The 10,584-nt window shown below is 38.4% G+C and overlaps 1 protein-coding gene across 1 annotated transcript; it reads right to left on the reverse strand.

Moving 5' to 3' along the window:
* Positions 1-2,927: 2,927 nt before the first annotated feature.
* mrps23 (mitochondrial ribosomal protein S23) lies at positions 2,928-6,013 on the reverse strand. The gene is made up of 5 exons (XM_026315592.1): positions 5,862-6,013; positions 4,945-5,124; positions 4,409-4,486; positions 4,096-4,219; positions 2,928-3,343 (listed from the first exon to the last, which is right to left on the reverse strand). Exons 1-5 carry the CDS (start codon positions 5,903-5,905, stop codon positions 3,203-3,205), a joined length of 567 nt encoding a protein of 188 aa, XP_026171377.1. The 5' UTR covers positions 5,906-6,013; the 3' UTR covers positions 2,928-3,202.
* Between the last annotated feature and the right edge of the window lie 4,571 nt (positions 6,014-10,584).

Consider the following 10,584-nt stretch of genomic DNA (forward strand, 5'->3'; position numbering starts at 1 on the left):
ACTATGCCTGAAATGAAGCTGTTTTGAAGCTGGCATTTGTAAGAAATGTACTGATATGTACTAAAGACAGTACAGACAAAAACCAAAACAGTATGTACTTACTAAGTAATGGATTTCTGCTCAACACCTAAGTAACTAGGAACCTTTTTTTGCATACAAAGCAAGCAAAGGAACAAAATGACAGATTTTGAATGCACATGTGAGATGGGTGAAATAAGCAGCACATCAAACCACTTATAACAGCTTATTATTTTGATAATTTTTTGTGATATATTACACTGCATACTGGTGTATGAGATGGGAACAAAGACACATGATCTTTCACATTCTGCACTGCCTGCCTTCCACATAACACTACCGCTGTCCATCAAAGTGACTGACATGTTGTGTCTTATCATATGTGATGGAAAAGGAAAAACAATTATTCCTGTTTCAGTCAGTCTACATAATTATGTGATACCATTGTGCCAGAGCACAAAGACACAAAATAACTCAGTGCTTTTTTAATTTTAATTTTTTTTTTCATTTTTAAACACATGATGAAAAATATTTCTTTATATCCAATATTATGTCTGCTAAATGTAAATTACCTGTACATAGAGAAAAAGCTAATGACGAAAGAAAGAGGAAGAATTAATTTCTCCTGCATGCTAAACATTGTAAGATAAAACATACATGTAATCTATTACTGTTACATTGTGGCCTTCGTTAAGAGAAACAGCATTTTTGTCATATTTTCTGCCTGTTGACCACTGTAGTTTCAGTAGAATCCAGCTTTAGATGAGACTGACATCTACTACACCAAGACAGCTACTGCACAAGGCTGGTTACCAACAAGGTCAAGAAAACAACAGCTCCAGGGTCCCAGACTCCCAGGACCCATGTGTTCATTGTGTGAACTTCACAGTCACTACTGGTTTCCACATGGTAAAATAATAGATACTAGATTATAAATAAACTGCCCTTTAAGTATAAAGTATTAAACATGAATAAAAAATAGCCTAGACCAAAATCATCACTTCGAAGGAAAAGATTAATCCTAGTAGACAGACCGGCAGAAGGTTTGTGTTTCTCGCTAAAACCTTCATGATTACTGGCAGCAGACAAAAGTGAGTTCCTCTCTTCTCGTTACTTCATTCATTCTCTCCTTCTGTGTGTTCATTAGTCTGGGGGCTGTAGCCCAGCCTGGCTATCAGTTGCAGGATTACTTTCACTGTGACACAATCAGCCATTCCATTAACGCAGACAATATCATCTCACCACCTTGTGCAGGTGCAGAATAAAGACACACAGTTCTCTTTGTGAGAGGTACAATGTCAGCGCCAAGGTCATCTCATCAGGAAGGATCAAAACTTACAGGCAACACATCTGTTGTGCTACTCTTATGACCAGTTAAATGGTGCAAGAAATGCATTCAGTATGATGTTAGACCTCCAGGATTACACACACTGAAGAACTGTTTGTTCACAGGTAACGTTCACAGAGCACCTTGACAGGAATTAACCTTGAAGTAACTACCTATGGAGGTTCTACATATTTGGTCATTGATATGGTTTGTTTCAGGCCAAAATTGAGAAAACAGTGGTCAACATAAACCTTAATAGTAGTCATCAACTGTTTAAAGGAGCAGGTGTGTGTATATGCATTCATATACACCGATCAGCCATAATATTATGACTGCCTGTCTAACACAGTACACAGGAGTCAATGCATCAGTAGGTTGACACTTGGTTCACTCTGCAGCTCACTGCACATCTTCTGTGAATCTGTTTGCTTTCTACTGTTTGGAAGAGAAACACATTTGTCCACCATGCAGTGAAAACTACAAAAGGAGTGAAAACTGTGATCATAAGGATGTTAAGGATAATTTTTTTCAAACAATTCAAAATTCTCCCCACTCCAATTGTGATATGACCACTACAGCCACTGAATGTCCCTCTTTATGGAGACCAATGTACATTATTTGAAACAGTGCAACTAAAATTCAAACAAAATAGGATTGTTTTTTGAAAAGTATAAATGAAATTTGAAAGTTTAATAGACAGTAGGTTAACCTCATCATCAGTGAGCTTTGGACACTCAGTTTCTCTGTCATCTGTTCACTGTTTGTACTTCCTTAGACAACTTTTGGTTGGTACTAACTGCAGACTGGGAACACCCAACAAGATCTGTAGTTTAGGAGATGCTCTGACCCAGTCATCTAGCCACCACATTTTGGCCCCTGTCAGAGCCACTAAGATCCTAACACTTGCTTGTTTTTCCTGCTTCCAGCACGTCAACCATGAATACATGATGTTTACCCGCTGCTTTATATACTCAACACGCTGGCAGGTGCCATAGTAACAAGATAATCAGTGGCATTCATTTTATCTGTCAGAGGTCATAATGTCATGGCTGACTGGTGTATGTCTGTGCATGTATAAATATATGTATATGATATATACTTATGCATGTGTGTTCTGTACATTTTCAAAATGCCATTCCTCTAACAAAAGCATGCCCTCTGTCTATGTACTTCAATACTGCCATCTGCTGATTGTTCCAGAAATCATGTTGAAGCTGAGACAAGTGGGAACACTTTATCCATGGCAGGTGAATAAAAGTAAAATGACACTGCAGAGTTTGACATACTTGTGACGGAAATATACTTTGAGTTGGTTCATACCTGTCAGAGCCTAGTGCAGCCACCATGGACATTTTAATACCAATTGCCTCTAGTGTTAAGATCAAAATTTCACCTTGATCTCCCAGCAAAATTCGAACTTTTATTTTGTAAAACTTGTTTAAAAACTATTTAAAAACATGTCCAAATTATAGAATGAGACAAGAACAGATTTAATTTACAATAAAGACTGCAATTCTTCTGTAAGTAGTAAAACCAAAGTTCCTGACACTCTATGCCTCTGCTGGAAATGTAAAAGAAAAAATAAGTTATTAACAAATTAAAGAGTATCTTTAATGTCACATTTTCATTTCCACACAAAGACACACACACACACACTATACATACATACATACATATATATATATATATATACATACATATATATATATATATATATATATATATATATATACATTCTTAGCCGAGGAAACACAAAGCTGGAATCAAGGAATTCCTGATGTCATGACTTTCCTCCACAGCTTTTAAATGCCACTCACACAGATCTGGTGTACATAATCCATAATCCATAATCCATAATCAAATGGTCTTTGAGCTGCTGGGGTCTATGGTGTGTATGGTTCCTTCTGCTGCCTCATCACTATCAGCACTGACTGACTGCTCTGCCAACATGTCTGTCAGTTTCAGCTCCAGCACTGGATCCCTGGACTCTGCTGACACCTGCAGGATAGAAGCAGTACTGTAACTAACAAGGGCATTACAGGCTGAAGCCCCACCAATTTTTATTATATATCCCAATATCACATTTGCCTTGTAACAAATAGGGAGCATACATGTATACACATGATCAAACACGCAGATACTTATAGTTACTGGTATTCAAGGGTCATTGTGTAAGAATTTAGTTTGTCCTATGTGGGTTTTTCTAATAATCCATTATATTGAATGAATTTTTTGGAATACTGGAATTCAGACTTCCTCAATATCAGTATCACATAATTACAGAAAACAGGTTTGCAGAGAAATGAAGACAATAATGACATATACTATCTGCACTGGGTGCACTTATCCACCATCTGTAGCTTAGGACTCTTAATAGATATGTATAGTCTTGTGTATTGCATTATTGTCTTTATGTCTCTTTAAGGAATATTGTTTTACTTCACTTGACATTGTGGAGCTGCATCAGTGGAAGCAGTATATTTTATGTTCATGAGTAGTTTAGCCACATTTTCTAGCATTCAGCACCAAAGCTGAGAGCTCCTCCACTCCTATCTCCACCACTTGCTAGAGTTGAAACATTTGGACACAAGACTTTGTAAAATCTCACAGCCTGTCCTGCTGCATCCTGGAGTTGATGGTCCTAGTGACAAAATGAGGTTGGAAACACCAGCTAATTTATGACTGAATCCAGTCAGCAATGTTTAGATGGAAACCCTAGTTAGTAATTCTGCATTAAGCAAAACTCTTACAGGAGAAGATCCTCTCCTTTTCAGCACGATGCCCTCTGTGAGCAAAGCCTTCCCGGTCTCCTCAAACAGAGCAGAGTCATCCAGGTCACTGCTGTCCTTTAACTCTGTATATTTGTCTACAAACCTGCAAGATTGAATTGGCAGAACACATATTTAGTAATAACAATAACAATATATTAATAAAAAAAAAGTTACTTGGCAACTCCTAATTAATCACATAATTGAAATCCCATTTGAACTGTCTGTGAATCCTGTCTTCCATGTGCTTTCATTGCATGCATATCTTGTATTTTTATAAGACAAAGTCAAATACCTCTGACACGTAGATACAAAGTTTGGTTTGGAGAGATCAAGAGGCCGAGGACCTGTCCCATACTGCTCATAGAACTTCCTGAAAGGCAGTACAGCTGACATAAACATCTCACAACAGCATTAAATGCTGACAGATGATTTCCAACCAAATATTTTTGGTCAATCTAGATGACCACAATATTTTTATTTAAATTTAACACACATATTATAAATATATACTAATATTATTATTCTAAAATACAGTGATTAAACTAATTCCAGGATTAACAAATGTTACTTTGTTATTGGTTAATTCTTCAGCAATAAGTTTAAACTGGAAGGAAACCCTAATGTTTAAGAGTATGAAATATATGTGCAATACCACAGAGGAAAAGACATACTCTACAGTCAATCTTCAATCTGTCTGTAAGAGTTAAACTAGGCATTACCCAGGTTCTTTTTAATACACACTGTATGCGTCTGCAAGTATACAGTGTGTATTAAAAAGAGGTATGCCAGCACAGCTACTATTGTGTGTCCTACGATAAGATGACTTACGCTCTGACTTCATCCTCTCTGTAGAAGATTTCTGGCACAGTCTGGTGCTTCTTGGTACTCTGCCTGGTATGTGGCTTCACATAAAGAGGGGCCTTCTTTGGTGGAAAAGCCTTGTATACATCATACCAAATGGGTTTCTCTGCCCGCTTTATGACTCCAGCGCGCATCAGATCTCGAACCCTGACAAGCATGCCATCACACAACTGGTGGTTATTTGACAGCACTACAATCAAATAAGGCTAAATAATGACAGTGCTAACTTAAAATCAAAGTTAGCATTTAAAAGGCTAGTCAAGAATAAAATTATGATACTAGGTGCATAAAACTTCTAAGAATTATACATCTCTGTTCTTTTCCTACAAATGAATATGTTGTCCCTGTTTTCACTAGGTCTTCTCCCTCATCAGTGTAACTCAGCACCACTTCTGATGATTTTATAGCTACAAACTACAATCAGGTCTGGAGTTATGGTCGCATGTCTATGATGTCAGTACACGCATGTCGCCCTGTCATTACCTATAGACATTAGTTGATCACCATTATTTCTCTTCATTTAAGATCTATTTCTTATTTACCGTCTCTCGGTCTGAGACCTATTTCTGACATTTCGTGTCATTGCTGCCTGGAAGCAGTCGATCTTAACGTTGCCGTCCTGATGGAGCGGAATGCTAACGTTAGCCACCGATGCTAGCGACAGCATCAGCTCTGCATCTGGCCCCGTTAATGGACTGGTGAAAACCCTAAATGTGGCCCGAGGAGCCCTGTATAGACCAGCATCGCTTTTATTGCGCCTGGTCAGACAACATTTCTACAGAAAGGGCCAGACTATCAAGGCTTAGGCAAACAGAGCTACTACCCGTCAGCTAATTCCCACTAGCAATAGTAGTTTTCCCACGTGTGAAACGCTGCTGTCTCACCGGGTGAACACAGTGCCCAACTTCTCCAGTCTGCTGCCAGCCATTTGTTACCGGTGCTCCTGTCCAAGCAGCCTGCTCATCAACACACCCTGACCTTTCCAGTGTCGCGATGAGATGCTTCCTCGCCGCCTATTTCTTCTTCTTCTTCTTCTTCTTCTTTGGGTTTAGAGCAGGTGACATCCTCTACTGCCACCCTCAGCATTAGTAATGCCATTACCGCGGTCAGCCTCTTCAAAGATGGAGGAGCAGCAGCTACAGGTGTGCGAAACCGCAAAATGTGGTATCGATCCGATACCAAGTAAATATAGGACTAATATCGCCGATACCAATACCAATACTGATACTTTTTACTAGTAAAACAGGCTTATGTACTTTCATGTAGGGAGGTTGTGTCATGACAATGTATCATCAATACCATCATCATCACCTGAACCATGATCACTAAATGATCATTATTTGATGATGTGCATGTTAAACTCCAGGACAGATTTTAATTAAACCCTTTAGGTTTCTGTAATGAGCCGAAGGACAGCATGGTGGAATGGTGGTTAGCACTGTTGCCTCACAGCAAGAAGGGCCCAGGTTCATAACATATCATGGACCTTTCTGTGTGGAGTTTGCATGTTCTCCCCATGCTTGTGTGGGTTTTCTCCAGGTACTCCAGTTTCCTCCCACAGTCCAAAAACATGTATGTCAGGTTGATTGGTGACTCTAAATTGCCCATAGGAGTGAGTGTGAGTGTGTGAGGTTGTTTGTCTCTATGTGGCCCTGTGATGGACTGGTGACCTGTCCAGGGTGTACCCCTGCCTTTCACCCAAAGAGAGCTGGGAAAGAATTACAGGGCAATGTAAGACAGAATGGACATGTCAGCAAAGAAGACTGATAAAGAAACAACTTGTTATGATAAAAAGGTGACGTATGCTTCTTTGCACTTATTTTTTATTATTACAAATTTTAAAACATAAACCATCTGTAACACAGATTCTGCCTCCACCCTTCAAAGGTCAAAATTAGGGAAGGGCATGATTAATCAAATAGCGATAAATGGTCGTTAAGAATTTTCTTGATTATATGTAATTTGATGAAGCAAATGTTCTTAATGAGGATACATTGTGCAGTATGAGCTAGCCTATGTCTTGAAGCTATATAATACATTTTATATATTTTTATATATTTTATATTTTTATATAAGCTGCCGGCAGGGGGGCGCTAATCATGTATGCACAATTAGTTTGCTGCCTAAACCGTCAAAGAGGAAACTGACAGTAAACATCATAAAAGCAAGGTGAAGTTTGGTATGGGACCATTTTGAGCTGAAAAATAAAGTTCATTGTAACATTACAATGCCGTTAATGCCTACAACACAACACAACACAGATGACCTACCACTTGAACAATGTACACCCAACCCTGGTTAATGAATCCACCTCCTCCTCTCAACCCACCATTTCCTCACGCAAGGCTCAAAGGAGCTGTGACACAATGGAAAGAAAAAATTACTCAGGCTATCTGCAGTCTTATTGCAGTGGATATGCTGGCCATAAGCATTGTAGAAGGCAAGGGTTTTGGAGGTCTGATTAATCTAATTGAAGCAGCATCGCACACCATCACAATGCACCATCACCAAGCTCATGAAAATATGCTAAGAATTAAAGCAAGAGCTGTTCAAAATGCTCACCAGAACTGACAATGTTGCGCTAATTATAAGACTATTGGATTGCCTTAACAGTACAGAGCAACCTCACCCCATCACTACATCGACAGTGACTGATAGCTTAGCCCATTTGGAATGTTGTCATGCTATTCAATAGCCTGTTTAGGCTCCCCTTCAGACTATAGTTATGGCTCAGTTGGTCCCTACTCACCCACTGAAAGGTTCAGTAGGTCGTTATCATCCTACAGATTTTCATTGTCATAATTACGTGCATTATATATGTTACATCCTTGAGTTTAAGCACGGCATATACACAGTTATTTTTAGGCATCAAAACATCTTGTTTTGGTTTAGGAAATAAAATATGTCTGTTAGGTTAGGCATCAAAATTTCTTGGTCAGTTTAATGCTTTCTCAATAGTAAAACAACAGTGGAATCAGCTGGGCAGATGATCTCAGCAGTACTGCTCACTGAGAGCCTACCAGGCCAGAATAGTCGTGTCCACAACAACGCTATTGTCGCTCTCCTGTCGTATCGAACTGTAACCAAGCTTTAAGATGCCAGGACCCTTGAGCTGAAAGAGGAAGGAGTACTAATAAGTTAAAAATTAATAGCTCATCTACAGATAGTATATTAGGAAGGAATTGTTATGTAATAAACAAACTTGTTATTAGATTTTTGAATGATTGATAGAATTCAAAGGACGTAATATATTTGGACTTAGTGCTTGCCCATTTTACAGTTCAGGGGGTGGCACCAATGCACTCTGGCTTGCAAGCAGCCATTAAACAGCATAAGAAGGAGGAGGAGGAGTAGCAGCAATTGTCTATTCAAGTTTATTAATCAACCTTTGACCTAAGCATAGATATAACTAGTTTAACAGCCTTGCTTCTCACACCCAAACTGGAAAACTGAAAAACCATTTCTCTTTGGTATAGTGTACCACTGACATGATCCTTACTCTGAGTTTTTAACTGATTTAATGCTTAGTTCAGATAAAGTCATTATAATGGGAGCAGGGCCATTGCTTTTGGGTGGTGAAAGGTAGTGACAACTATAGGGGCCCTCACTGCCCATGGGGCCCCACAAAATCCAGCAGTTATACTCTATAGGCCCCTGTTCTGTGAATAATTCTAATATTTATATTAGTTGTATGCCAGAGGTTTTAATGAAAACCACAGAAACATGCAATTTGATGAAAGAAGTTTTCCAAATATCTGGTCTTCACCCCTCCCTAAACATGGTTTAGTCCAAAACAAGGTGTTTATTAATTATTCAGCCAATGACAAACATCAGAGGAACCCAATAAATTGTAAGTCCCACCCTAGCTTGTGAATAGGACCAATCAGGGTCGATGCAGCCACTGAAGTTAGAGATGAACTTGGTGCAAGAGAAGGAGACTGACTGACCGATTGAAAATGAAACAAAAACATAAATCAGGGAACCAGAAATGCCATGAAAAGAAGGAGGGGAAGGCCAGAAGAGCTGCTGTATCCCAGTCTATCAAGACATTCTTTATGACAGGTTAATGTAGCCTATTGTCAGATAAATAGATAGATAGATAGATAGATAGATAGATAGATAGATAGATAGATAGATAGATAGATAGATAGATAGATAGATAGATAGATAGATAGATAGATAGATAGATAGATAGATAGATAGAACGAAATACTTTATTCATCCCAAATTTGGGAAATTCCACTGTTGCAGCAGCAATTTACGGGCACTCGACATAAACACAAATCTCACAAGAAAAACAAAACAATATAAGAAATTCTTTGAAAGGATAGAGGAATATATAAATTGTATACAAAATACATTATACAATACACACTCTTTGATTGTGTTGTAAAATATGTCATTGAATTTGAACATCTAATATTTTGTGTGACCATTTGTTAAAGACTTTTGCATTTTGAATAATGGACTGTGCAGTATTTGGAAAAAGAATCATTACAGATTTACACACTACACTTAGCTGTTCCTGCTGCCAAAACTTCACCAAATTTAAGAAAATGATTCCATCCTTATTTACATCTATACCATGTGCCAATACATGACCCTGGTTAAGGAATAAGCGGGTATAGATAATGGATGGGTATCAATCGGTCCATTTAGAAAGCACACGGGATCTTTCACCTGGTGCAAAAAAGTGACAACAGGTGTAGGATCAGTATCTGACCTCTAGTAGACTACTGGTGTGCATGCTTCTGGCCAAACTGTCACAAACAGACTCCATGGTGGTTGTTCTTAAATGGCATTTACAAGTGATTTTTGGGGTTATATACATAAATTAAATTGAAAATAAAATTGTGTTGAATTATTGAAACTTTCAAAGAAGTATTGGGATATTTCTTGGGATTTGCTGGCAATAAGTGCAGAAGTTCGGCTGCCTAGGAGCCGTACTCACGAGTAAGGGTAAATACAGCTTGAGATTAATAAGCGTATTGTTGCTGTGTCAGTAATTATGTGTGGGTTGTGCTGGACCACTGTGGCAGAGTGAAGTCAAAGCTTTCAGCTGTCATTTGATTGTGTGGGTGACATTGCATCCCTCCACTCAGGAGCTCTGTGTTCTCTCACTGCTCTTTTCTGTTAAAAGGAGGTAGCTGAGGTAGGGGTTTTATAATGATGCCTTCTTAGTGTTTTGGGCACAACTAACTGAAAAGAGAGCCCAGATTGGACCCAGAATACCCTGGAGAGATTAAATTTTTAATCTGGCCTGGGAACAACACAGAATTCCTCAGAAGGAACTGGAAAATATTGCTAGGGAGACTGATGATTCAATTTCCTTTCTTGGGTTGCTTCTGTTGTGACCTAGCTATTCAGGTGAAAATAAATGAATGAACTTAATTTCATTAAAGAAAGGAAAAATATTTTCCTTGATGAGACAATAAGAGTAAACTTTAGGGCGGTTTTATTGTAATATAAACAAAACACACATTTTTACATGAAGTATACAGAATTTAATTCATCATATAGTTTAAGATAATGTAAGGAAATTATTTAACAATTAGCAGCAGTGTCAGCCTAGACCTTTGGACAGAGACAAGCACGTTTCTATTGGAC

This window comes from Mastacembelus armatus, chromosome 13 (assembly GCF_900324485.2).
Source record: "Mastacembelus armatus chromosome 13, fMasArm1.2, whole genome shotgun sequence".
NCBI classification, from domain to species: Eukaryota; Metazoa; Chordata; class Actinopteri; order Synbranchiformes; family Mastacembelidae; genus Mastacembelus; species Mastacembelus armatus.